At 38.6% G+C, this 25,875-nt stretch overlaps 1 protein-coding gene across 1 annotated transcript in view; it reads left to right on the forward strand.

Moving 5' to 3' along the window:
* The first annotated feature begins 2,755 nt into the window (after positions 1 to 2,755).
* CD247 (CD247 molecule) overlaps positions 2,756 to 25,875 on the forward strand; it is a 53,200-nt gene continuing 30,080 nt past the window's right edge. Inside the window, exons 1-2 of the mRNA XM_032194439.1 lie at positions 2,756 to 2,760; positions 3,242 to 3,498. Of these exons, the coding sequence (XP_032050330.1) occupies positions 2,756 to 2,760; positions 3,242 to 3,498 (262 nt within the window). The remainder of the gene's footprint in view (positions 2,761 to 3,241; positions 3,499 to 25,875) is intronic.

The following is a 25,875-nucleotide window of genomic DNA, read 5'->3' on the forward strand; positions in this document are numbered from 1 at the left end:
ATAATACAAGCGTGGTTGTTCTTTTGAATAATTTCATTGTATTTCAGTTATGATGGTAAGCTTGCCTCTTTGCAAAAGATGAGGGATTGGGAGGAGAGAATTTCTAGGGGCGCTATCATGCAAAGCCTTTTCCTGACTTTGCCCACACTTCTAAATGAAGTCCATATACTCCATTTCTCTGACCTTTCCCTATCTAGACATCAAAACACACTGGCCCAACTGCTGTTCTCCCAGTGTGCCTACTGTGGCCATTAATCTTGCTTTCTTACATAGCTCTTCATTCCTTTTCCTTACCTTTGGCCTCAACTCTTTATTCAAAGTGATAATTTGCTGGCTCTCTGCCTGAGGGAGAAGCTGTGATCAATAACAGGAGGAGACAGGGGTCAGCAGAATAGTGATGAGCAGTGCCATTTGCTCCTCTGAAGACACTGTTACCCAAAAATATCAATAACTGGTAAGATATTATTTTAGCTTTTGAATAAGGCATCAGTGAGATTTGGGCTGCCTGCAGTGGGAGCAGGGCTCTTTTTCCTCTCGCTAATTCCTTATTTCAGTCAATCACCTGTTACATAGCAAGGTGGACAAAAAGGGCTTTATCTGGCTTGTGCTGGAGTACAGACCAGGTATCTGAATGCAGCCGGATCTGGAACTTCCATCTCCAGCGTGTGGCAGGTCTCGTGGGCTGTGCTTTGCTCACTGCCTGACTGAGTCAGAGCCCATCTCCAGCCTCCTCTTGCAACTTCTGGGGTAGAAAAGCCACACAGGAAACCCTCCCCGAGGCTAGGGGAGGGCAGAGGCTCAGCAGTACTGTCAAGGTGTTGCAAAATGGCATGCAGCCCTGGATTTGGGGCACTATAGTAACACTGGTATCTTAATTATTTTGATATTGACTAGTACCATATATAATAATTATTAAATAAAAAGGTTATACTAAATTATTAATGTATTAGCCTTCATTACTTCAGATGGCAACGTGATGAATTTCTCGGACTCTGTCTTCCAAGAATTTCAATTGACTTTGCTTTTGAAAGACTATAAATCCTTACTTCTTATATGCCCATAACTCTTACCTTGCCAGTCGTCTTTGGACTACTGGGAAATAGTTATCACCAATGCTGTTCCCATATCTGCTGGGGATGCACATTCCTCTTCTTCCCTCATTTCAAAGAATTAGAATTGGGGAGAGGAAAAAAAAAAATATATATATATATATATAAACTATTCCTTAAGATAATTCTCTTCACTCCCAACTTAAGCTCTTATCCTGAAATATATTAGTAGTATTACTATTATAAACGTTTACCAATCTTATGTTGAGCCAATTGTATTTTGATGGTGGAAAGGCTGAGCTTTTGGTTTTAACATGCATCTAAGTCACGTTTTATGGCTTTTCTAATTCACAGTTGTCTAAACTTAATCTTTATTTTGCTTAATAAAAGTGAAAATTTTTAATCACGTTTGAAAAAGATAATATGTGGGGTTATTTATTTATTTATTTACAGAGTGAGAGCTGGCATCACTATGTTGATTAGTATTTTATCTTATTTTCTTATAAGTGCCTTAACACTTCAACAGAGAAATTACTTCTTTCTTATGTCTCCTTCTGAAGACTTTTCTAAAGCTCCAGATTTCACCTTTCTTAATTTCATTTTGTTATGCTGGATTGCTTCTCCTTTTTATCTGTAAAAGCTTAACTGCCCTGGTTTTATAACACTAATTTCAAAAGTACATCGAGGTCCTCAAGTGAAGGCATGATGAAACGACAGAATATTGTTAACACAAGTCAGTTTTTTGTTTTTTCAGCTCGTAGTGCAACACATTCTCCAGAGTGACATTTGCTAGGTTACTGTTCAAGTGTGCTTTTTCTGTTGCCTGTGTAGTTTCCACTGCTGCCTACTGAGCGTTGCTTTAATACTGCCAGATTTGATCACTAGCTTGGCTTTGTAAGGAAACAAGCATTGTGATTCTCCTGACTCAGTCTGCCTCTCACCACCACCACAACAACTTTTGACCTGGGGGGTCAACATCAATCCAGCTAAACAAAGGAGACTCAAACATAACCTGCTCCTACTTGTAGTTTTGTGTAGGTAGCTGTAGAGATCTTATTAGTGCCCTCGGAGCAGCAGAAAAAACAGGGCATTTTCACTTTCACAGGGGGTACTGGGTTAGTCAGCACACACACACACATGTGCTTCAGATCAGCTACATTACCCACAGCTGCGTGCTTGGCCCCACAGAGGGAGGGAGAGCTGAGGCTACAGGATGGCCAAGAGGGCAAAAAGGGCTTAGGGGAGTGTGGCAGGTGCCACTGTGATTGTGCTGGAGGGAGAAGGTGGACCTGTAGGAAATGAGGCTTTGTGAGCACTTCAGCAGGGCGCACCTGCCCTGTTTTGTGCTGTGCTAACAGAAAAGCCTAGGCTGTGGGGCTGAAAAGTCCTGTAAATTCCTGGGATGCAGCTGGGTTCAAACCGCGCTTCCTTCCTTCCTCTGGACCCTGCTGATCTGCCGCAGCATCTCACTAGAGGCCAGCTTCAAGCAGCAGGAAGGCTGACTGCCATGGCCTGCTCTGTCAGTAGGTGTGGCATATGTAGCTCTAGGCTGCCGGGCTTCCTGTTTCAAGCCCAGCGCGGAGGAGATGCACACTGTGCTCCCCCACAGAGATGACACGGGCTCTCCTCTGTACGGGCTGCGCTGGCTCTGAGGACAAAATGGCTCCAGAGCGCTGCATGCACGCAGAGTTTTTGGAAATACAAAGATGTGGTATGTTCACATCAAAAGGCACCTCCTGTTCAGAGTTATGTATGACTGAAAGGAGCCAGGTAGTGCCAGTTGTGCTAGTGTTTTACGTCCTGTGGAAACTGCAAAGACAGATGGAGTCCAACTCCCCGTGATGAAGGCCAACACATAGCCCAGGAAGTACAGCAACTTTCAGGTGCTAATGTTAAGTCAGAGCTTTAGAAATAAAGCTACACTTGATATCTTTATCAGTGCAGCTATCCACTCTTGAGCAAGCAGCTATCACTTACAATTTTAGACTTCTATTTAGACATGGACATAGTTACATCCTTTTTGAAGTCATGCTGAATTTGATACCAGATACACTTTCCAGGCCCCTCTTAGAGCTGCTGAATTGGAATGTCCTAAGGATCATCAAAGTTTAATAAAAAAAGAAGAGAAAGAGAAGAAAATCTTGTAAAGAGAAAATAAGAATACAAAAGGAAACCATAAACATCAATACCAGGAACGTAAAACCCAGACCTCAGAAGCTGCGAGGCAGAGGAAGGCACGTGTGTTTTGGGGTGGCTGCCAGCAGGTGGACTCCAAAAGCCCTTATAGAAGCCGTGCTTCCTGTGGAGGCAGCCAGAAGAGCAGAGCCCGTGGAGGTGCCATCCTCCTCATCGTCCCACACCGCTCACCCCAGCACCACTTGCCGGAGTGAGATGAAGTGGAAGAGGATCGCTGTCTTTGCCACCCTGCAGGCACAGCTCTCTGTTACAGGTAAGGCAGGCTTTTGTTTTGTGAGGCGCTATTTTAAAACTCTTTTGAGGTGAGGGAAGAGCACAGTGCTTCGTGGTGGATTCTGCAGCCCTTGGGTCACAGGAGGGAACCTGCACGTGATCTGCAACCACATGCATCCCCCTAATTGCAGTTAGCTATGGGCTGGTTTGGAGCTGGGTTTGGGGGACTGGTGAAATATGATCTCCCGTGCTGTAACAATGTCCTCTGGCGGGCCATGAGGTCGGCTGCTGCAGATGGTGGGGCAAGTTCTTCTTGTGTCAGAGCAAGCACTGTAGCTCAGAAACAATTAATCGTTAAACAAGGTTTTAGCCCTCAGCTGGGTGGTCTTCCCTGAGATTTAAAAGAAGTTTGATACCAGAAGGAAAACATAGTTGCTTTTGATAATCAGCACAAGAAAGGTTCTCAATCTATTTAGGTAAAGCTAGAGCCATGTTACTTGCAGTGGGTGGTTGGTGGCAATGCATGCCAGCAGGCTGGGTATAGAAGAGCATATGTCTGATAAAAGGGGATAGGATCCTTCCATTCGTATCTTTACCTCCATGCTTGTCTCTGCTTGACACAGTGTAAAATGAAAACGCTTTTACCTTTATATATCGATTTGTGGCGGTATATATATCGACCCTGCTTGGATAGAAAGTGAGGCAGCTTTAGCATGCACAAATCTTCAGAAGTCACATTACTTTTGGGAGAGAGGAATGTACTTCTTCATAGCTTAGAAGATCAAAAGAGCAAGAAAACTATATACATCCAGGGAAGGCCTAGGCTAAAGACTGAGTTTGGGGAAGTCAGCAATGATGAGATACGAGTAGGCCACATTTGATTGTGCATTGAAACAAAATCTACTGGAAGAGTGTCACCGATGTATAGAGTATAAGTGCTTAACAAATACACCATCATTACACTAAAGAGCTTTGGAAACTGCAAAGGACTTTTTACTTACAAGTTTTCTGGAGATCAGAGAAGGATTTCGCAGCCACTTTGGCACCATTTCTATCAATCTGTGGACGTTGTTTCAGGAAGATTCTAAGTACAGTCGCATTCTCTGTGGTAAGTATGCCTTCTGTTTGTGCTGCATTTAACAAGCCTGTGTCCCTTTCTGATACTGCATTTTGTATGTTGCTTTGTATACACAGATGCGGGTCCAAGATATAAACAAAGAATAGAAACTCCTTTTCCTCGATCTCTGAGAAACAGTTTTGAAGTGTATACAGCCTTAAGATTTCTCAAGAAAAAAATAATATTTTATGAAGTTGAGGAAATTACTTTAGCTCAAATAGTATCTGAAAATACCTTTCTGCATTTTCTCCTTTTATTCTGTCCAATATATCAATATTTCAGGCTCCTATTTGTACTTCTGGGGGAGAAGACTTTTACTGAAAAATATGTAATAGTCTGCAGATGGCTAGAGCCCTATGAGAGTCTTTTGTGCACAGCTCTTGGAGTATTCACACTAGGAAAGAGTATATGGGATCAAATTTTGAACATGTTACTTTGTCATTGATTTGAAGTGGTTGCCTATAAGTTTGAGGGGAAGTATTTTTCACTGGGTAGCCACAATAGTTCAAAGGGTAGTAGTATTTAATGTAAGAGTATAGGTAGTATAAAAGAAAGGTAACACAAAATTTGTGGGATTGTTGCTGTGTTATTTATACAAAATACACAATAACATGTAAGATCACCATGAACTTAGCTTGAAGGTGAGACTGAACGGATGAGGCTTTTCAGCTCAAACAGAACAAAGATCTGATGCTTCATGGAGTGTTTTCAAGCCTTCTTAGCATAAAGTAAACTTTTATAAAGTTTTCATAAAACAAGCTCAGAGTGGATAGAGAGTCAGTAAGCTGCATACCACCTTAGAACGAATTTATTCCACTTCATTGTAAGGCATTTGTGCTTACTATCTAAGCAGCCAGTCTAAAGATGCTACCACGACTGGGACTGATGAATGTGTAAAGACTATCCTTTTGGTCTTTTGAATACTGAAACAAATACGTCAGGCATGAGAAATGTCTTGTTTTAAAATAAATAATTCTAGAGATGGGCCACAAATTCTGATGCTGATTTTGAATTACTGATATTAGACCACAAATTTCAGAATGCTCAATCTTGACCTTTGAGCAGTTACAGAGAAAAGGTTTAATCATATGCTTGTTTAGTTTTCTGCGTGGCCTGCTTCTAAGGTACAAAAGTGTAGCTCTGGAAGTCTAGCTCAGGTCTTCCTATAATCCTTCTATTGAAAAGTATCTAGAAATAAATCTTGAACTTCTGAGAAGATGATTTTTTAAAATTATCTTTGTGTAGGTCTTTTAATATTCTTCTTATGTAACAAATATCACAATCAAAATAGCAAAAATCTTTGGATAGTTTACAGAGCTTTTAGTCTGAAATATGGCAGGCTTTAATAGCAGTAAGTCAGTACTGTGGGCAATGTTGTAGAATTGCTCCCTTTTTAAAAAAAAAAAAAAAAAAAGTTGATGACATTTTGATTTATGTAAATATATAATGCACTCATATACAAATTTACATGCCAGAGTTCTTCAATGAGAGTCTTTCCCTGTTTTTCACTTCTTTACAAAATCACGTTTTTCAGAATCATCTGTTAAATAGAATTGGACAGTGCACTTCTTTTTTCTGCTAACTCTGCGGAAACCAGAGCCTTTGACGGAGATTACTAGCACAGCTTATTTTCATAAGATTTTGCTGGTCTGTGTAACTGTGGCTTCTGCCCATTGGGTGTCATGATACCAGGAGCTGTTTTTTTAGTCAGTTCATGGACAGGAAGATAAAATGGACAGATCACGGGTCTTAGGGTTCATTTGTTCCTTCCTTTTTATGAGATGACTTAGCAGATCTGCAAACTATAAGACTTGTAAACTTAAAGTTGTTTACAAGACTATCCAGAAAACCCAAGCAAATAAAACCAGACAACTTTGGCTACTATCTCCATGTCCTTGTGCCCAGTCTCTTAAGTTCTCCTAGCTGAATTCTTGCTAGACCAGGAAAAAAATCCAAAGGTTTAATTTTACATGTTTTATTTCCTTTTTCTCTTTTCCGTTCACAATGATTCATTAATAATTCATGTAAAAAAAAAAAAAAAGGCAACACTGGACTAGCACATTAGCAAACTGAACAAAATGTAGGCAAATGTAGCCTTTCTTTTTAGAGGGCCATTTGTCGAGCACTTGCAGTATTATATTCAATTCTCCAATGCTTGTTATAGAGTAAGAGCTTTCCGTCTGAACCCTTCCAAGCAAAGTTCCTAATAAATGAAGTAAGAAGTTAATGATTGTGTTCCTTTTGTTGTTTTTCATGTATGCTAGATGGGAAGTATACAAAAAATAGAGAAAGCTATCTGAAAATATATTTATATTTCTCTTATGCGTATCCTTAAGAATGTGTGTATAAAAACACAAAGTGTGGGGGAAAAATAAGAGGTTTTCTGGCAGCTTAAAGGGGACAAGAACTTGATTTATGAATGGACATTCACGTGAGGAATACTTTTGACAGTCATTTTCCATTATTCATGCAAATTTGAATTGTGACAATCACCACCCGTAAACCTGTTTGAAAATAAAAAAAGAGAGAAAACAAATTCTCTTTCTTCACAATTTCCAAACTTTAACCAAATTCCCTTTATAAAGTAAAGAAAAAAGACTTACTTGCACAACTGCAGAGGAACACCATATACCTCCTTCAATTCATCGTATAATTGAATGACTGTATGTTATGTAGGACTGCCAAATGCAATCGCTATGCTGGCAAGAAAATACAGTATGTTGCTAGAGTGTCATGAATGGAAGATACAACTTGTTAAAAGTACTTAAAAAACATTTAACTTGCTAAAAGGATCTACTTTGATTGCACATGTACTTGTATGTATATTGTTAATTTTCGGTGTTTGACAGTCAACAGCTAAATTAAAGTCGTGATATTGCTTTTTTTTTTTTTTTTTTTTTAGCATTAAGAAAACAATTTATGCTGGTCCAGAGTCTTTAAGAAGCTGAAATTTTACAATTTTTTGCAATTTCCACCTGTGTATAATGTAATATTTTGAGACTGGTTTTGAATATTGTTCTATTAAGTTCTACTCCTTCAAAAAATGTCATATTTTTAGCTTTTAAAACATGGCAGTCCAAATCCAATTTATTCAGCAAAGCAATGGAGATATTTAATCCCACATTGTCCTATGCAACTGGTTACATATGCAGTTACTAACTTAGATAAAATATGCGCGCGAATGAGAGACTTAGTTTGCAGTTCTTCCATCTACTCGCTCAAGCGCACAAATCTTGGGAGACAGTGGAAATGCATGTATTTAGTCAAGTACAGTGGGTATGTCCATCTTTGTGAAGGTTAGACTTACGGATGTGTAGGTCTTTTGCTCTTGATCATTTAGGTATTAAGAATAGGAGTGAAAACATCTAGCTCCTAAACCTCAAAGGTCACAAGCATTGATATCTATGCCAGTTCTGTTTAAGGGGTAGAAATTATGTTAATTTTTGAGCCATATACACTGGACATATTTGAATTCCTACAAGTTTCTTAGGAATAAACTATCAACTTCTGAAGCCCTGTATGTATTTTCTTTCTAATATTTTATTATATGTGTGTCAAGTTTTTACAGTCTCGCTCTGTTCAGTCTTACCAATTGGAAATGGAGACAATCAGGTAGAACAGACACACAGAATGAAGGAGATTTAAGAAAAATGGGAGTTTCCCATCTCTGCATGCTTTCCATATGTGAGAGCATGTTAAACACAGCACTTCTGGCAAACAGGTTGCTGAGTCCGATGAAATGCTCAGACTATTTCACCTACTTCTGTCATGGAATGGCGTCGTGGTGAAAACTTCATCTCTGTATCCTGACTGATGTTCATCTCCATCCTGCCTCTTTCTTAGTAGAAGAACATTTTTATTTTTTTTTTAATTTATTTTATTTCTAAATGATGGGGAAGCCATAAAGATAGCACTTAACTCTTCGAAAGCTCAGATAATACGGAAGTGAGATAAATTAGAATTAGATGGAAGCTGATGAGGAAAAAAAGTTGAAAATTTATCAGCAAATTATAGTATAAGCTATCACAAGTTTTCCTTTGCAAACCTTCATGGCTCAGAAGCAGAAAAAGAGTGAAACAGCTATGTAACCTGTCACTTTTTTTTTTTTTCTTTTTTTTTAAAAGGCAATTGCTGTTTCTGGGAAGCGATAGGCCAGCCTGCCACAGTGCTTGTGGTTGGCAAGCACTGAAAATAGTCTTCTGGTCAAAAAGCAAATCTAACTTGTAGAACCTGAGAACACTTTAAAAGCTTTCTTAAGTGCCCCAAAATTTGAATCTCAAAAACAAATATATATGTAATAAAGTCAACGAGTAATGAACTGAAACACTTTTCTAATGGGTTAAGATGCAATACCAAAGAAATTAATAAGAGAATACTAAAGGTGTGCTATTTCTTTTTAGTGGCTAAGGAATAAAGGAAAGAGCTGTGTGATTGGAAAAAAAAAATCCCTATTATTCATTCAGATTTTATGATCAGTTTATTCCAGCTAGGAGTATGAGTGTTTTACATTCATTTCGCTTAAAATGTTGCTGTCATCCCCATGACAGCCAAACCTTAAATAAACAAAGCTAAATATTTATTAAAATGCTTCACAAATATTTAATGCATAAGTATGTGTTACAGATTCATTCAAATTCCTCACGTCATGCATCTTGTCACAAAGTAAACTGAGGCTCAGAATGGGGGCAAAAAAAGAGAAATGTCCAGTTGGTAATTAGATGGATGAGAGCAAGCCCTCGTACTTACACGGATCTTGCAAGTAGATCAAGATTTTCTTTGTGCAGGCATTGATGTATGGGGGCAGAGGGGCAGAGCCTGAAAAATACTAATTCTGAATTCTCTAATACGGAAATTCAGCTCAAACTAAAAGTTAACATACTATAATTTATTACTTTATCGCATCGATTTGAAGCAAGAGTTTTGTACAGTGTGACAGAATCCCTTTTGAAATATTCTTATCAAGTATCAGTTAAGTGAAAGAGATCAACTTCCTATAGTTAGATACTGCACATTCCCAGTCTTCAAATGTTTGTTTTGTCATTCGGAAATAGCTGAATGGTCTGAGTGATGACTTTTAAAGCTATAAATAAATTGTGTGGCTGGGTTGGGATCTTGCAGCTGGCAGTTAATACAGCAGATTTTTAAACCTTTAAAAAGAAAAAAAATGACTTGTATCATCTAATGCATTAGAGCCTTATAATCACTAGGTGTTAGGTTTTTTTTTCTTTCAGAGAACCCTACTTCAAGTCTTTGGTAGGAAAACTCATTTCTGTCTCTACCTGGTATCTGTTGTTGCAATTTACATCATTTCCCATCTGGCCATGTAAAACTGTTGCAATAAAGAAGCCTTACCAGAACTATCTGAAGTAATTGCTCTCTTTATCTGTGTTTCTCTCTCCATGATGTGAATTCACAGAGTATCATCGCTTTGGGCTTTTACGTAAGTAAGGTGATTTCAGCTTTTTGCAGGCATGAGGAAAAGCAGAATGAAGTCCTGTGAGTTTTATTACAACCCATTTGCTGAAGGAAGGAAGACAGAATACAGAGAGAGAGAGAAAAATACTTATATAATTGATACCTTGTAAAAGAGTCTATCTACACCAGAGACATCTGGTTTCTAAGAAGCAAGCAAACAATTCTGTGAATTATTCTGTGTACAGTTCCTCTGTTCATGAAAGGTCTTGTAAAACAGATTAGTTTCTTTTGATAATTTTTAAAAGAATGTTATTTAAATTCTACACATTTCTTCTTGCTACTGATTTTCAGTTGTTATTTTTATGGTTTATTATCTGAAGGCATGATACCTGGCCAAGTTAGTGTCCACGGGTAAACTCATTCTTGAAGTCTTAGTCATTATAGACTAGAACTTGTCAAGGGAATCTGTATTAGGTTTTCAGGAGAGCTGTATGGGAATGGTATTGTATGAAGTAATGTAAGCACGCATTTTTCTTCCTGATTTTTTTAATATTTTTTTTTCCATATTTCTCAGGAAATGCCAAAATATCTGTATTAGTTTGGCACTTCATAGTCTGTTGCGATTTGAAGACTCACAAATGCAACACAACCGAAGCAATCCACGTGATAGCTAACTGACTTTGGAGGCTTACAGTAGCAATAGATTTGACCTCATGTTTGTTACCTGCAACATACTCTTCATTAGTAATGGGCTTCTGATTCTTTTGATCTCTTTTTGGAAATTGAACTTCTCTGTGTAAGTTTTGCTGAGGACTACTCTGATGAATAAAGTATCTGAATGAAATCTTTGCGGGTGGTGAGCTTAGAGAGTTTTGGTGAAAGTAAATGAAATTAAGCCCACATTTTTTAACACCAATCCTTTGCTTTCCTGAGAATAAAAGGGAGTAATATCCACTTGCAAATTGTCTAGTTTTTAACTTTGTGACACTATTGATCTTCTACATGTAAAACCGAGCAGTTGTGTATTATGACAGTAACCACACCCAGCAGACCAGAGAAGATAAGCAAGGTTAACCAATCTGGATTTCTAGCTGAGGGTCAAATGTCATTCCAGTTACTTTTTTTTTTTTTTTTTTTAAAAAAAAAAAAAAAGAACATCTAATATATACTATTAAAGTCTTAAGGCATTTATTTAGGTTCTCAGGTTGTTTTTTCATCCCTGGTTTTGACAGATAAACTCTACTTTCTGAATCAAGCTCAATTACAGCTTGCTTGCTGAACATGTGGATTTCTTTTTGCCTTGCAAATAACCAATAATTTTATTGAAAACAGCACAACATTGTCCATTTTTTTTATACATAAACTTTGTGAGAGAGCTTAAAGGAGTAATTTAAGGTGACTGTTTCCCAGATGATTAGCAATGCTGTCTCTGGTGAAATCTCAAGTTTGGACGAAGACCACTTGTAACTTCAAAATGTATTCCATCCCCAAAAGTTTGAAACTAACTACAGATCATCAAGAGTGTTTTTATTTTTTTTTTTTATTTAATTATTTTAAGAGTTTTGCCTGAAATATAATGAGATGAAAAGTTCCGTGTGCTGGGTTCATTACTTGATCTTTTTTCTGAAGATGCATTTTCAATCGCATCTTTGATTTTCTCCGTGATTCAAATGTTAAAAAATGGAGGTTCTCACTAAACTATTTCTCTAAAAGAAGCAGTTTTAATTTACCTTGTTTGGAATTCTCTTAAACTTCAGATGCCTCTAGTATTAATGCAAGCTAGATGGAACTGGAATTTTCCATGTCCTGTCTTTTCATGCGGATAAATTAATCTCTTCTAATAACTCATGTTATTTTTCTACTTACCCCAAAACCCAGCAGTGCTATAATGCATTTGTTACTGCTGTTAGGTATGTCTCTTTTGATAGAAAAGCAGCAGATTTTCAGGCTTGATACTTTTTTTTCTGTTTTTGTAACTCTCTTGAAGTTACAGCTATGAACCTTCAGCCCTATCTTATTGTAACATCTTTTCCAAGATGTTTTTATCTGATTTTCTTTCTCAGCTGCAAAGAAGTAGCTAACAAGTTTGCCCCCTTTCTCTTTCTCTCTTGCTGTTCTTTTTACATCTTGAGCCAAATGTCTACTTGTTAGACATGATGGCTTTAGTAGACCAAATACCAGGTTTAAAATCAAGCTTAGAGGGAAGTGATTTTATGATTCTGCTAAACTTTCCAAGATATTTTTTTTCACTGTTTTCTACTGGGGTAAATGAAATCCTTCCAAAGTATTTTTGTGAGACACCAAGTAGCCTGTGAGCAATTACTGTTCTGTGCTTGGGAAGAGGGAAACCCAGTTTCAAGTCCTTGGTCTGTCTGACTCAGAGCAGGAGCTTGGCTGGGACTCCCACGTGCTGAGCTAGTCAAGAGACACCCGTTGGTTTTGATGAGAAATTCTGATGCGAGTCTAAAAACATTCCCTAACTAACGTGTCATCAGAATTTGTAGTGCAAAACGTTTCTGATGAACTAGTGTTACATATTTAAACCTGTTTGTTTTAAAACAAAGCAAAAGAACTCAATGGAGTAGATGTACTTTTGTTCTGGAGAAGACTTAGTGTTGTCCTTGCCTGTTTTGAGGAGCCTTATAATTAGGGTCAATGCTACATGGGGGAGGGTGTACCTGGGAGTTTCCCCATCCACTCTTACAAAATGTTGTGTGTTTTCTCTAAAAGTGACTGTATTTCAGCAACAGCATAACCCTAAGCAAGCTCCTGTGTGTGAGTTTTTCTGCAAAACAGGGCATAGAAGTGGTATTCTCTTATCTCCAGGTACGTGAAAATAATGTAATTACAAGTATCAATAACAAATATCAGTATCTGCTTATATATTGATGATCCTGCCAATTCTGAAACCACATACACCTATACAGGACTGTCAGATTTAGAAGAAGGTCCTAGGCTGCCGAGTCTTTAAGGTATATGACCAGAGGGAGTCAGCAACATGGAATATAATCAGGAAGAGGCAATCTGAGAAAGCCCAGCATGTGCACTGAGCTGTCTGGAGCAATAAAGGAGGGCTTCAGGCATTTTAAAAGGTTTGGTAGCCTCACCTCTAAATATGCTGTCTATATGCTGTAACTGTAAAGTGGGTATAATACTTAATTTCTGTCAAACTTTCCCCTTCTAACTGGGACATGTTAGTGTGTTAGAAAATGGTGCTTATTTGAATATACCTAACCTAGCTTTAAATTAGTCTTGTTTCGGCAGCTCTCCAATGACAGCAGTACAGATTTTACTTCAGGCTAACTGGCTGGGCTTTTACCAAAGTGCTCAGCCAGATTTTTGCAATTTACACAAAGATCTATGCTGGAAGGAAATGTGCTGTTATCAGCTAGTGTAAAATCAGCTTAGCTATGTTTCTGTGAGCTGCTGCTGCCTCCACAGTGACTGCAGTACATACAAAAGTTTTGGAAAGGACACATTTCTCATTCTGTTCCTTCAGATCCAGTGGAGTCTTCAGCTCTTGAAACTTCAGGGTCATACTATACTAAAAACATAGTAGTGTTCAGATTAGAAGGTGTCTAACACCCAGGAAAAAGAATGCCTCTAAGTAACTATCTAGTATTTATTTGTCAATTTGCCTGCATAAATGATTTTACAAAATGGTTTTACTGATGTCTGCAAAAATGGTTTTATTGATGTCTGCAGTTAGATATTGCATTCCTAAAGCAGTGCTTTGTTTTGAGGTTTTTATTTTCAACTTATTTCATTCAACTCTACATTATCTCGTTCTGTTGTAGTTCTGAATATATACATATATATTTAATTTTATCAGATTAGGAATGTTGCTGTTAGTAAGCAAAATTAAAATGAATGAAATGTAAACCTTAAATCAGGAATTTTGAACTTTGGGATCTTGTTTGAGACATTTGGAGGTAATTCTGACAATTCCTATCATCCTCACTGCTTCACAGATTTGTTCTCCCCTTAGTGAAATAATGCTTTTGTAGATAAAGCAAGAAGATGGGAAAATGGGGACATAGGTTTTGTACTTTTAATAGTGGGTGATTCATTGAGTGTCATTTAGAAAGCCACTGCAATATTGGAAAGACCACATAAGCCAGTGTCCGAATTTATTTAAGGTGGGCTGCTCTGTTAGCTTTTTTTTTTTTTTTTGATATATTTCTTAAATTTTTAATTGCTTCTCAAGTTGTTGATAACACTTGGAAAGTATCAACACCCACTTAATCAAATAATTGTTTAATCAAATAGCATTATTTGCATATTTCAATGGTGTTTTGAAGACTGAGACCTATGAACTACACTTCAGATCCTCTAGTGTGATCTATTTTATATATAGGAAATGAAAATAGTGTCTGTGTTGAATTTGCTGCTACATTCAGCAAGTTGCTCATACTACTTACAGGACTGCTTTTGGTTGTGTTGGGAAAATGGCAAATCTCTTGCCCTCCTTCTCTTAAAAACTTTACCATTCCAGATTTAATTGAACTGATGAAACAGGAAAAGTAAATCTGTGGGCTCACTGTTAGCCTTCCTGAAGTGGGGAGAGAGGAAAAAAATAATGTTCCATGCAGCCTATATGGTATTTCACGCTTAGAAGGCATCTTGAGATCTTTAGAAAATGTGCTGTAGAGTTTAAAGTATTTCCAGCTCCCCTTGCTGCCCACTGAGGAGCACAACAGTGAACGCTGGTGCAGCTCTTAGCGTGGTGGTGTTTAACCTGCCTGAGAGTTACTGTTTAGAGACTGCAGAATCGGGATTGCAAATATATGTACACAATTATTCCAGCCACCTCTTCCTCCCATGAGGATACCTATGCTGGGACAGGATGATTGTGATACCACAAATAACTCATTTAGACTAATTCAAACATACATTATTTTTAATGGAAATAGTCCTGGCTATTTCAGGAGATGTTCAAGTGCAGCTCTCAGCTGTCTGTCTTCCTATAACTGCCTGCTTCTTTTCTCATAGGTAGCTGCTGGCTACTGAGGACTTGCCCTGCTCATTAACTATTAACCAGACATCAAAGCAAGGGCTTCCCTTGGGGATTGGCTGCAGTTTATTTGCTCAATGTATGTAGTCTCTTTTGCCTCGGGCACAGAATAGAGCACCTCGGTCTTGAACTCCCTGGTCTTTGGCTTCTGAGAAGCAAGGTTGCCTAAGGGGAGCTATACTTCAGCAAAGCTTTTGTTCAGGGTGTGCTGGCTTATACAGGGTAATATCTGTAATGTGGCTTGGAAAACGTTCCGTGCATGGCACTTACCTATTATCTGGGCAGTATTTGAGAACCAGAGGGGTGTGAGCTTGCTTGAAACCTACTTGGGATGTCTTTTTTTTTTTTTTTTTAATTTTATTTTTTTCTAGAGCTGTCACTCTATTGAGCCTTTCAATCTTGGGGCCTTGAGCTGAGGGATGGGGGGGCGGGGGGGGAAAGCGTGAAATATTTTGAAATAGAGCCCTAAAGGCAAGGGGCACTTTGAATAGAATTTACATATAGCTCATCAAAACATTGCCCCTTCATCATCTGTATGTAGAGCGTAAAAGAGCACTAACTTGTGTATTTGTGCAGAGGATTTGAGAGAGGTGATGGCTGCTGTCTAAAACACTGGGAGGAGAGAGGATGAAATAAAAATGAGAGTGCACGTTAGAACAAATAACTATAAACTGGTTGCTGAATTACTTTAGGGGGATAGAAGGTTTTGCACTACATGAATAGTTTTGGCGTAGATTATTCTCGGGGCAAGGGAAGTAGAAATTGCTATCTTGTTCAGGAGGAGCTTGCTGAGTTTATGGAATGGATTTTATCATATGGATGTATGTAGGAGCAAGAGACAGTTTTCCAAGGAGATCTTCCACAGTCCTTTGTTCTTGTTTACATGTTTGAAAGGTACACAAGAATACACAGTGTCTAATCAAGCATATTAGAGGCAAATCTGTGCTTCATAAGTCAAGGACCGGACAAAAACACACATGCTATTGTCATTGCACGAGTGTACGTGCAGACAGCAATACAAAAATGTGTGAAATGTGTGAATGGCTTTGTAAGGATGCACCGCAAGCAGGTCTGTGCAAGACCATTCAGTTCATATGCGCTATTTGGTAGGTTAACATTCAAATGTGTTTGATTTCCATTATTAAGGGTATTTTAAAATGTAAATGTAATAAGGAACAAAGATGATCTTTAGCAAGGGTTTGTTTGCTGCTATTTATGTACATATTAAAATTACAAAATCTATTGTTATTCTTTCATCTTCTATCAAATTCACAGCATGGTGGTGGTTGTTGTTGTTTGGTTTGTGTTGTGTTGTGTTTTTTTTTTGGTGGGAAAGTGAAATTTTGCTCTTACATACATGCAGTTCAAAGTGGAGAGGCAAGAATGTTCTCTCAACTAGTGTGAGGAATAATAAAAAATTTACTTTTCAGCTTGAAATTACTATTTCAAAGACAGGGAGTGGTACTGCTTCTGGGACTTCCTCTGTTTCTACCCTAGTTCCTCTCTCTTGCTTCAGTACTACCTAGATTTTGTCTTTTAAAAGCAAGAGGTAGAAGTATACCTTTCTAGTTATTCACCTTCCCATCAGTGATACACCTGAGATTTGTTATGATATCAGACTTGGCTGTATGTATGAGGCTGAGACATGCTGGGCTATGAGGAGTGAGATGATTCTAATTGGTTGTGCCATGTGATGAGGTAGGAGAAGGGTGCTCTCTGCCATAAAGAAATATACCTTTAGATCGGTGTTCTGTTCACGTTGCTTACCCAAAGGTGTAGGTTTTTCCTATAGTCACTTCCTTCTCCTCCAAGAGGACCACTGTTGGTGGGAGGATCATGTCAGGTCTTGGAACAGCGGAGACCTCACTATCGTAGTGTTTGATGGGTGACATGTTGCCTTCATACCATACCCAGCATCGTGTACACCCAGCTTAAGAAAATCGTACAGGCTGGCAACACCAGGCTTTTAACCATTACTAGCATCTCAGGAAGTATCAGTGTTGCAATATGAATAGGAATCCCCTAAAAGCCTCAGTGTAGATGGGCTCTTTTGTGAATGCAAATAGAAAGAAGCCCCTGTGCAAAATCAGTCAAGCTATGCAGTAAAATCACTTCTTGATAGTTGCAATTACATCATGGATAGAGCACATTTTGGTCCTGCAGCACAGACAGGACAATGAATTGTGTCTTAACCTTGTCCCTGAATTATGTGGTAGCCTTTGATTCTGTTCGGGCTGTAACATGATTTGGGAATGTGGCTTGACACCACCTATACTGCAGAATAAACTGTGTTCCTAGCAGGGTTCAGCAATTATCATCTCATGAGCACATTCTACTCTCCCTGTGTAGATTTTTTTTTTATCTTTTACTGCATCAGCACTTGCTGCTAACCACATTACATTCATTAATTTAATTATTTCTTAGAAATTTGCAGTACTTTGTAAGCATGAAGGTTCTCACACTATTCTTCTGAGGTAGTATGTTCCTGTCTTTTCTCTTATAATGTGGTAAATCAGGGCACAATATATTTAACTGCTGTTCAGAAAGTCTCTGGCCAGGAATAGAAATGCTAACTGCTTTACCTGTTAGTTACATTATGTTTCCTTGCCTAAACTTGTGGTGGACTATTAGAATGGAAGACTAGAGTAGAAATCGTAAGAAACTATTTATTCAAAACGTTTTTTTTCAGGACCCTCGGTTATGAGTTTTCTGCCAAAGCAGGAGGAAGTTGTTTCTTGTTGCTATTTATGAACAAAAACAGCAATATAAATAGAAACCTGTGTTAAGATAAGAGAGGTGTCTCCGTATAAGCTGTTGCATCAAGAATAAAAAGGACTGGAGATAAATGAAGTTCTGAAGCAAGTAGTAGATGAATTGTAAGATACTATATCTCTGCTATCACCAGTTTAACAAAATAAATAAATAAATAATGATCATCAGGCAAAGCAAAACCTGACTGTCAGAAAATAAGTGCCACATCCAGCATGCAGAGGCCAGACCTTCTGTACAACTGGGCTGAAGTGAGCTGTACTGGGTACAGCTGGGATGCACCTCAGGATGAGCAGTATCAAGAAATAACAGGTAGAAAAACAGGAGAGCATGGCTGAAACACCAGTGATCACTGCAAGTTCTATCAACAAAGTTAGAATTAAATTTGTGCAAATATTTATGATGGTTTGCATTAAGGATGAAACTTCAAAACTAACTGAAGTTTTTAAGAGTCCAAATAGCAGAATCCTAAATGTGTCCCAGGAGTGCCAAGAACTCGCCGTGTCTAAGTTAAACTGCTCTGAATCTTTCTATATCAACCGATTTGAATTTGAGAGAGGGAGAAGGAAAATAAGGTGGAGGGAAGGGAGGGGAGTAATAACAGCATGTAAAAAAGGGCAAGGTATTTTGAAGAGAACAAACTTTCTGAAAGAGACATGGAGGAGAAAGGAGAATGCATATAAAGACACAGCAAAGAGCCTCATGGGACAATTTGCACTAGCTAGTTCAGTGAAGGAGAGCTAGCAAAATTCAAAATAGTAATGGTTCATACCAAGATTAGAGAGGAAAACAGTATGGTTTGTTGAAATGACATCTTTGAAACCTTTGCACAAGCTTACCGGTATTACATAGAATATGGTTAAATTCTATTCAGTGCTTCATAACAGGATACTGAAAGGTTATGCAGTTAAAAGGTATTATATCATAAAAGAACAAAAAATCAGTTAATATGTTTATGTGGTTCAGAAAGATCCTAAAACTCAGATTATCTTGTTCTTATACTCTTGGATGCCTGTTATTGATCTCTGTCACAGGCTGTCAAACGTGAACTTTAGGTCTGACATTGTGTATGGGTTGGTCGTAGGAGCTGCATTGAAGACTGGCTCTTCTAGAGTTGTTAGAGGGTCAGTTTGAGTCTGGGGTACATGCAGAAGATAAGAGCAAGAGGACAAGCAAAAGTCAAGTTACTCTACAGACTTGTTCAAACGGACAAGTGTAAAGAAACATGGAGATGAGCCAATGACATTCATCAGTTAGCATTTAGGTTTAGATACAAAGGGTGTTGGGGTGGGGGAAGTCATCTAATAACAGATATAAAATTTGAGAATGGACTTCAAAAATGTAGAATCTTTCTATGATACTACCCTAATTATTACTGGGAACACTAATGGCATGGGAAACTGCAAGAGTAAGGCCATGGTATTTTTCTTAGGCAACTGTCTCTAAGACAGAAATAGCAAAGTTGACTTTTCCTTGAGAGAACAGAACATCAACAGCTGATGTTAGAAGAAGGTCAAGATGGAAATGACTACCAAAAGCACGGACACGCTCTTCTGTAGAAAAATGACAAGATTGTTGTTTTACTGCCAGAAGGGAAATCTTTGTTTTGACTTTATTTTTCTTTTGAAAAGGCGATACTGCAACTGCTGTGTTAAGCTGAAGACTTTAGTGGAAAAAAAGTGCATCAATTCACTTCCTTGGTTTATTCTCTCATTTTTGCCAACGTTTTAATAGAGAAAAGCATTTTCTGTTTGTTTCAAGCAAAATATGTTTGAAGGGCAATAGTAAGGTTGTAAGTTCCCAGGGGTTTGCTGTGAGACTGGTCAGTGTGTCTATGCCTACCCAGCTCTCCTTGGATTAGTGATGAGTAGGAAACCCTCAGCAGGGCCTGCTCCTGGTCTTGGCAGAGGAGCAGGATGATGAACATCTGACTAACCCAAAATGCTGGCAGCTGTAACTGCGGAGGTATGTAAATTTAAAACAGCAGGGGTTTTCCAAGGTGTTGAAAAGGAGTGGGGAGAGTGGGAGGCAGAAGAGCCACCAGAATTTTTCTCCAGGCACAGAGGCTGAAAATGTTTTGAATGTCTTCCCCATTAGAAGTGCTAGCCTAAGGCAATGGCTACAACCAGAGGGGCTTTCACGATGACTTGGTGTGGGTGTAGAAAGCGAAAACACAGTAAGGCCACAGCCTTCAAATTCCTACAATGAATAAGTTCAGTAATGTCACAGGGTCTGAAGTTGTGATGTTAATTCCTCTTATCAAGGAAAACCACTGTGCCCCTCATGCTGCTGGGAGTCACCCGAAGCTGTTACACTCCTTTTCCATTTGCAGTGCTTTGGGATCGGGGGCTGTGACTGATTTGCCACATGAGTTTCAAACAGTCAATGCCTCTTTCTGTGCCTGTTCCCTTTACCTGCCTCTGTAAGGTGTTCATTTGGCTTCTGGTTGTGTACCACTGTATGCGTTCCAGAAATTAATGCACAAAAGGAAGTTAAGATTAAACAGAAACATGTCTCTTTGCAGGGCTGAGGTGCATGCGGTCTTTTGGGGTCAGTTGCTATATTTAAAGATGTATACCTGTAACACCTGAAACAGTCATCCAAGCCAGCTGGGGCACTCAAGATTAGTTAATGATATACAGCAGCAATTGAGTTGCTGTTGATTTATGGCACTGAACACTCATCAATGAGTAAAACACAGCCCTTATGGTAAAGGAGTAACTGAGCACCTCTGACAAAGTCTACAGGTAATTAAAAGCAAGAGAGATCAAGATGTTTCTTGTTTTGTTTTGTTTTTAGTTTGTTTATCTCCAAAGACAGTGGTGGTTTCTTGGAAGAGCAACCTAGAAACTAAGTCTCTTCCACTGCTGACTTGTTTAGGGCAAGAGAGGCATTTCAGTGCTGAGGCTGACCCCTTTTGTTTTCAATGTCTTTTGTGCAGAGCCTCCAAAACGCACAAGTTTCAGGCTGCTTTTCCCTCAACTCAGCAGAAAATGTTAGTACTGCCGATCTCTGTGACAGAACAATGGGTGACAAACTGCCTTGTCATTTCAATCAAAGCCACCCACACTTGTCATTTGATTTATCCAGGGTTAAACCGTTTATTACACACCAGCTTGGGCTGCCCGGGGTAGCTGTTTTTCTTAATCTCTTGTCATAACTGTTGTAGGTTGGAGGCGGGAACGAAAGCACCTGCTGGCTGAAGTGACAGCTTCATTCGAGGAGCTGGGGATTCAGCTGAAAGGGAAAACAAAGGGGGACATGAATTACTGGGTGTGCAGCTCAGGAGGATAATGTGTTTTGCAGAATTAGGAGTTCGTTTAAAAGAAATTATATAGCAGTTCTCATCACCTCCTACTTCCTATATACCCTATGTCTTCCATCTTTTTTTCTATGTTCTTGTTCCCTTCTCCCACATCAAACTGCTTTTGGAGTTGTTTTTGCTAGGAAGCTTTGCTGTTTTAATTGGACTATATTCAACAAAACTCACTAATAATTCTTATGCCAGTTTTTGTTTAGAAACGCAAATGTGTAAGAAAAGATGATGCAGACCCAGCTGGTATAATCAGTCTTGCATTGTAACAGCATACCTCCAAAATGCCTTTTATTTTTAACTTTGCCATGTTACTTCTCAATGTGTTAACTGTGTCTGGATTGTAAACTTATTTTTCTTCATCCCGTCTCTGTATTGTTAAGGCACCAAACAGTATTTCCCTATCTCTTGGAAGTGTTTTGAATCTGACCTGCTTTGCTTCTGACTTACCCTACAGCTAAGTGGAAATACAGATTTATTCATTTTTTTAGTAAGCGCTGTGACATGTGCAGATAAGAATAGCTATGTTAATGCCTTCACCCTCATACGTGACTTTGCTCATGAAATATACATTAGTAATTTCCTGAACAAGCCATTGTCAAAAGCTGAGTGGATATACATGTATAAGGGAAAGATCTTTCCATCTGTGTCAGGTTTCCTATATTCTTTCTTAAACATCTGTTGTTAGACTGTACTGCAAAGAATATTAGCTGGATAAGGTTTTGGACTGACCACAATGATATGACATTGTATATCAGCAACCAAAAAACATCAGCCGTGTCCATGTTATTTTAGGCTGCTTCAGAGAAGTGACAAAACAGTGTCTTGCTCTTTTTTTTTTTTCCTTTTTCTTTTTTAAATATAAACACTATCTGACAGATGATGTTAATGCATCAGAGAATGCAGTGAACAGAACAAAAAATAAAGGAATAAGCTAACAGTATTAATTTGGGGCTTGAAGTAAAAAGCCCAGCTACACACATAGCAGAGCTATGGATCCTAGGAAGCTGAGGGAGAAAGGAATAATCAGTTAGTTATACTCTCCCAGACACTGGAAATAAAACGGCTGTATTTGAGTTATTTTGAATAAATACCCTACAGGAGACTGTTTCATCCCATGAAGAACTTACTACAGGTAAAACACTAAAGCTGAATGAATTTTCATAGTATGTTCAAGTGTGAGATATTGTGAGCACGTATTTTTTATAACCTAACTCACCTACATGCTGGCAACTACCAACTGTTGCTAATGGATAGCTTCTGATGACTCAATCATCCTGAGCAATCCCAGTGACCCAGGCTTTAACATAACACAACCTGTTATGAGGTGTTTCCTGATTTCCTCCTAGTTTTGCCAATCCCATATTGATAAAGGAAACATTTAAGAGGTGATATCTCAATACTCTGCATGCTGAAAAGAGGTGTATTCTAATCTTATAAATGCTTTCCAAGAAAATACAGCATGCATCACAAAGCTGTGGTCTGGGGCAAGTCTTTATGGTGATGGCCATCAAAAGAAGGGCTTTTTTTTTAGATGGAAATGCAACATTGGTCATCTGACTTTTTTTTTTTTTTTTTTTTTTTTTATCTTTCCCCTGGGGAAAGCCCTGGGAGCTCTGAACAACAGGACTCATACCAGCAAAGAGTAGAATTGAGGAACTTCTTAATATTTTCCTGTCGGGTACCAGCTTTATTCAGACCCTGTTATGGCACAGCAGCCTGGGCAGAGAGGCTTTAGAGCTGCTCATGAGCTGAGCTGTCATGCACTTCTGCAGTTGCAGCACTCAGTATCATTATGTTTCCAGCACGATGCTGGTACCTTCTTTCTCCACAATACACAAACCTCTTGGGGGCTCCAGGAAAAGGGCAAATTTATGCTGTTGGACATAGCTTCTGTGCAGGCATCCAGCAAGAAAATAAGTCCAGGGTACCTGCAGAGGGATCATGGAGAGCAAAGTACAAAGAAAAATCATTACATTCCCTCTCTTTTACCAGGAGACAATTTATGAGAGCTATTAGGGAAGAAGCAAAGGAGAACTGAATAACTCCAAAGAATTTGTAGTCCTTCCTTTTCCTTCCTTTATTCTTTCTCTATTCTTTGTTATCCTCCCCCTTTCCTACCAAATCATATCATTGGCGCTAATCTGTTCCTTATGTAGTAGTCTTTGAAGTATAAATCCATACATCATACGGACTGATATGAGTGAAAATAATTGCATGATTTGAAAGAGACTGCTCCATGTCTGAGTTCAATTTCAGTTTTTAGATCCTCAATTCAGAGCCTTCTCTCAATGGCTAAGTCACACTAAGACCAAATAAATGAGGGATCAGAATAGAGTCCTGTGAAGTTTCCCTTCTCTGATTGTAGAGAAAAGGGAAGCATCTCCTGCCTCACATTGGTGGAGGCAGGAGAGCTCTGAGACACAATGGATGTCATCAGACAAACATTAAATTATGTATAAGGTGGTGGCAGGTGAATCTTTTAGCTTGATGCTGTGAGGGGCTTGGGGCTGGAACTTCCATTGAGATGAATAAGAACAGGGGGACATGCATGGTCATGCAGAATTGGGCCTTCTGTGGTAACATGGGATTATTTGGTCACTGATGCCTCATTTTGATTGTAATTTCTTACCAGATGATTTAAAATTGCAGAGTTTTTTTTGTAAGATGTATATGGAAGGGGAGGAAGGCAAAGATGAAAAAAAGGGGAGGAGGGAATGAGGCAAATATTCTGTAAAAGGTTAAACTACTTGCAGAGACAGCCCAGGTGGGAACAAAAGGGGAAAGCATCAGTTAGTGGATCAGAGGATAAGCAGCAAAGCAGAAGATTAAGGGGAAAATTGTAGATTTGATGGCCCAGTAACTTACCTTTGTATCACCCTCTTCATGTTAGAAATGATTCTGGGAAGCCAAGCTGTGCTTCAGAGAAAAGATGCAATTCAAACACTTCTTTGATTGTGACCTCTAAGGCAAAGGTAGAAATGACCTTCCCAAAGTTTTGCTTACATAGATAGGGATGAGCACAGAATCCAGGAGAGAACCATGGAGTCATCTAATAAAAGATTGTGCTCACAGCATTAAGCTGTGATAGCAGTGTCTTTCTTGCAGGTAAGCACGTAGGTTTGGATAAACATCTACATTGTCCATCTGAACTGTCCATGCCATTCCTTGCTTTTCTCCCTTTTTAACACTTTCAATCCTCAAATATTTCAGCTTCTCATGCATTGGTTGTCCGTAAATAATCTTCCTACTCCTTCGCTAACTAGCCAACTTAAATTGGGATTGAACCACTACAGGGTCAGTTTTCCGTATGACAGAACATGCTGCCAATACTTTAGCAACAGAAGAACAGTGATCAATTACAAGTTGGTTAGTTTTTTATCACAGTGGGTTGAAATGCCTCTGGGTAAATTCTATGGAAAAAGCATAAGGACAGGTAAGGCGTACATGAAGTAACAGAAAATGCAAAGCAGCTTTACCAGAGGTTGATTATGAGGGTAACTAAACTGATTGCTGCATAAGGGATTATTGCTTATGCTCACATATGAATGGATGGTAGATTTATCGTTATCATTTTTCATGGGGCTACATGGAACAGAGAAGGGAGTTGTAAAAGGGTATTGTAAAGAGCACAGTGAAGTGACTAGCCAGAAATTGTTAGTAAGACATACCGCAGAAGAAAATTGGGGCCAAAGAGATAATTAGTGGGAGTCTTTATTAACTCATCTGGATATTATTATCATAGCTAATAACAGAGCCAGGAAAAGTAGGAGGATATGAAGAAAATCTGCTGATGACGCAAGACTGGAACATGTCTTCAACACAAAATCAGACTAATATCAGACAGTGTTTCATGGACTGGTAGAAATAAGATGAAATGTAATAGTACAGAGTGTAGGCATGTTATCTGTTATTCATATGGCATTCCCATTTAAAAGAAGATATGGGGAACTGTACTTTAATATATTTATATTTTTAAAAAATATATTGGAGTTAACCAAATTAGAGTAAAATTAATATTAAATTAATTGTAGATGGAAATTAGAGCTTTTGAGTCCCTTAGAGCAGCTCAGGTTCTGGAACAGCCTGCCAAAATGAGCAGGGAAATTCGCCTGCTAAAGTGTGTCCCTCGTAATCCTAGAACGGGGCACAAACAGTGCTCGTGCAGCTCTGGAATGGCACGATAGGAAGGCATTCTTGGGTTACATCTATAATGATGCATCCAATGAGTCCCGTTTATCTTTGCTGAGAAATCCCAGAACATTGCTAACATATTCCCCTGCAAATTATGTCTTTATAATTAACAAAACGGCGGTAAACTGAGAAACTCATGGTTTCCCTTTTCTCCTGTAATAAATACGAGGAAGAATTAGATGTAAATTGTTACCTGAAGTTCAGAAAAAGCTTGTAACAACTCTAATGATGGTTAAGGAACTACTGCTGCATCAAGTTATGTCTTTTTTTTTTTTTTTTTTAAACTTATTTGAATTGACTGCAAGTATTGCAGTGCCTGGTATGTTTAACCACAGTTTGTTCAGTGGTGAGACATTCAGATCGGTGTCAGCCAGGTATGTCAGAAACCTCATGCTTGTTGCTTGAATGGTCTTTCTTCTGCCTTGGCATACAGAGGAGATGATTGTTTGCCGTTTTTTTTGTTTTTTTTTTCTTATGGGGAAGTGAATTGTTAGTGTTTCCCCCAGTTCAAACCTACTATGATGTTTAGCCTTGATTTCTGTGCCTTAGTCAGTGTTTCTCCCCAGTGATTTTGATTGTGCACATCAAGCGTTTG

This window comes from Aythya fuligula, chromosome 1 (genome assembly GCF_009819795.1).
Source record: "Aythya fuligula isolate bAytFul2 chromosome 1, bAytFul2.pri, whole genome shotgun sequence".
Taxonomy (NCBI): domain Eukaryota; kingdom Metazoa; phylum Chordata; class Aves; order Anseriformes; family Anatidae; genus Aythya; species Aythya fuligula.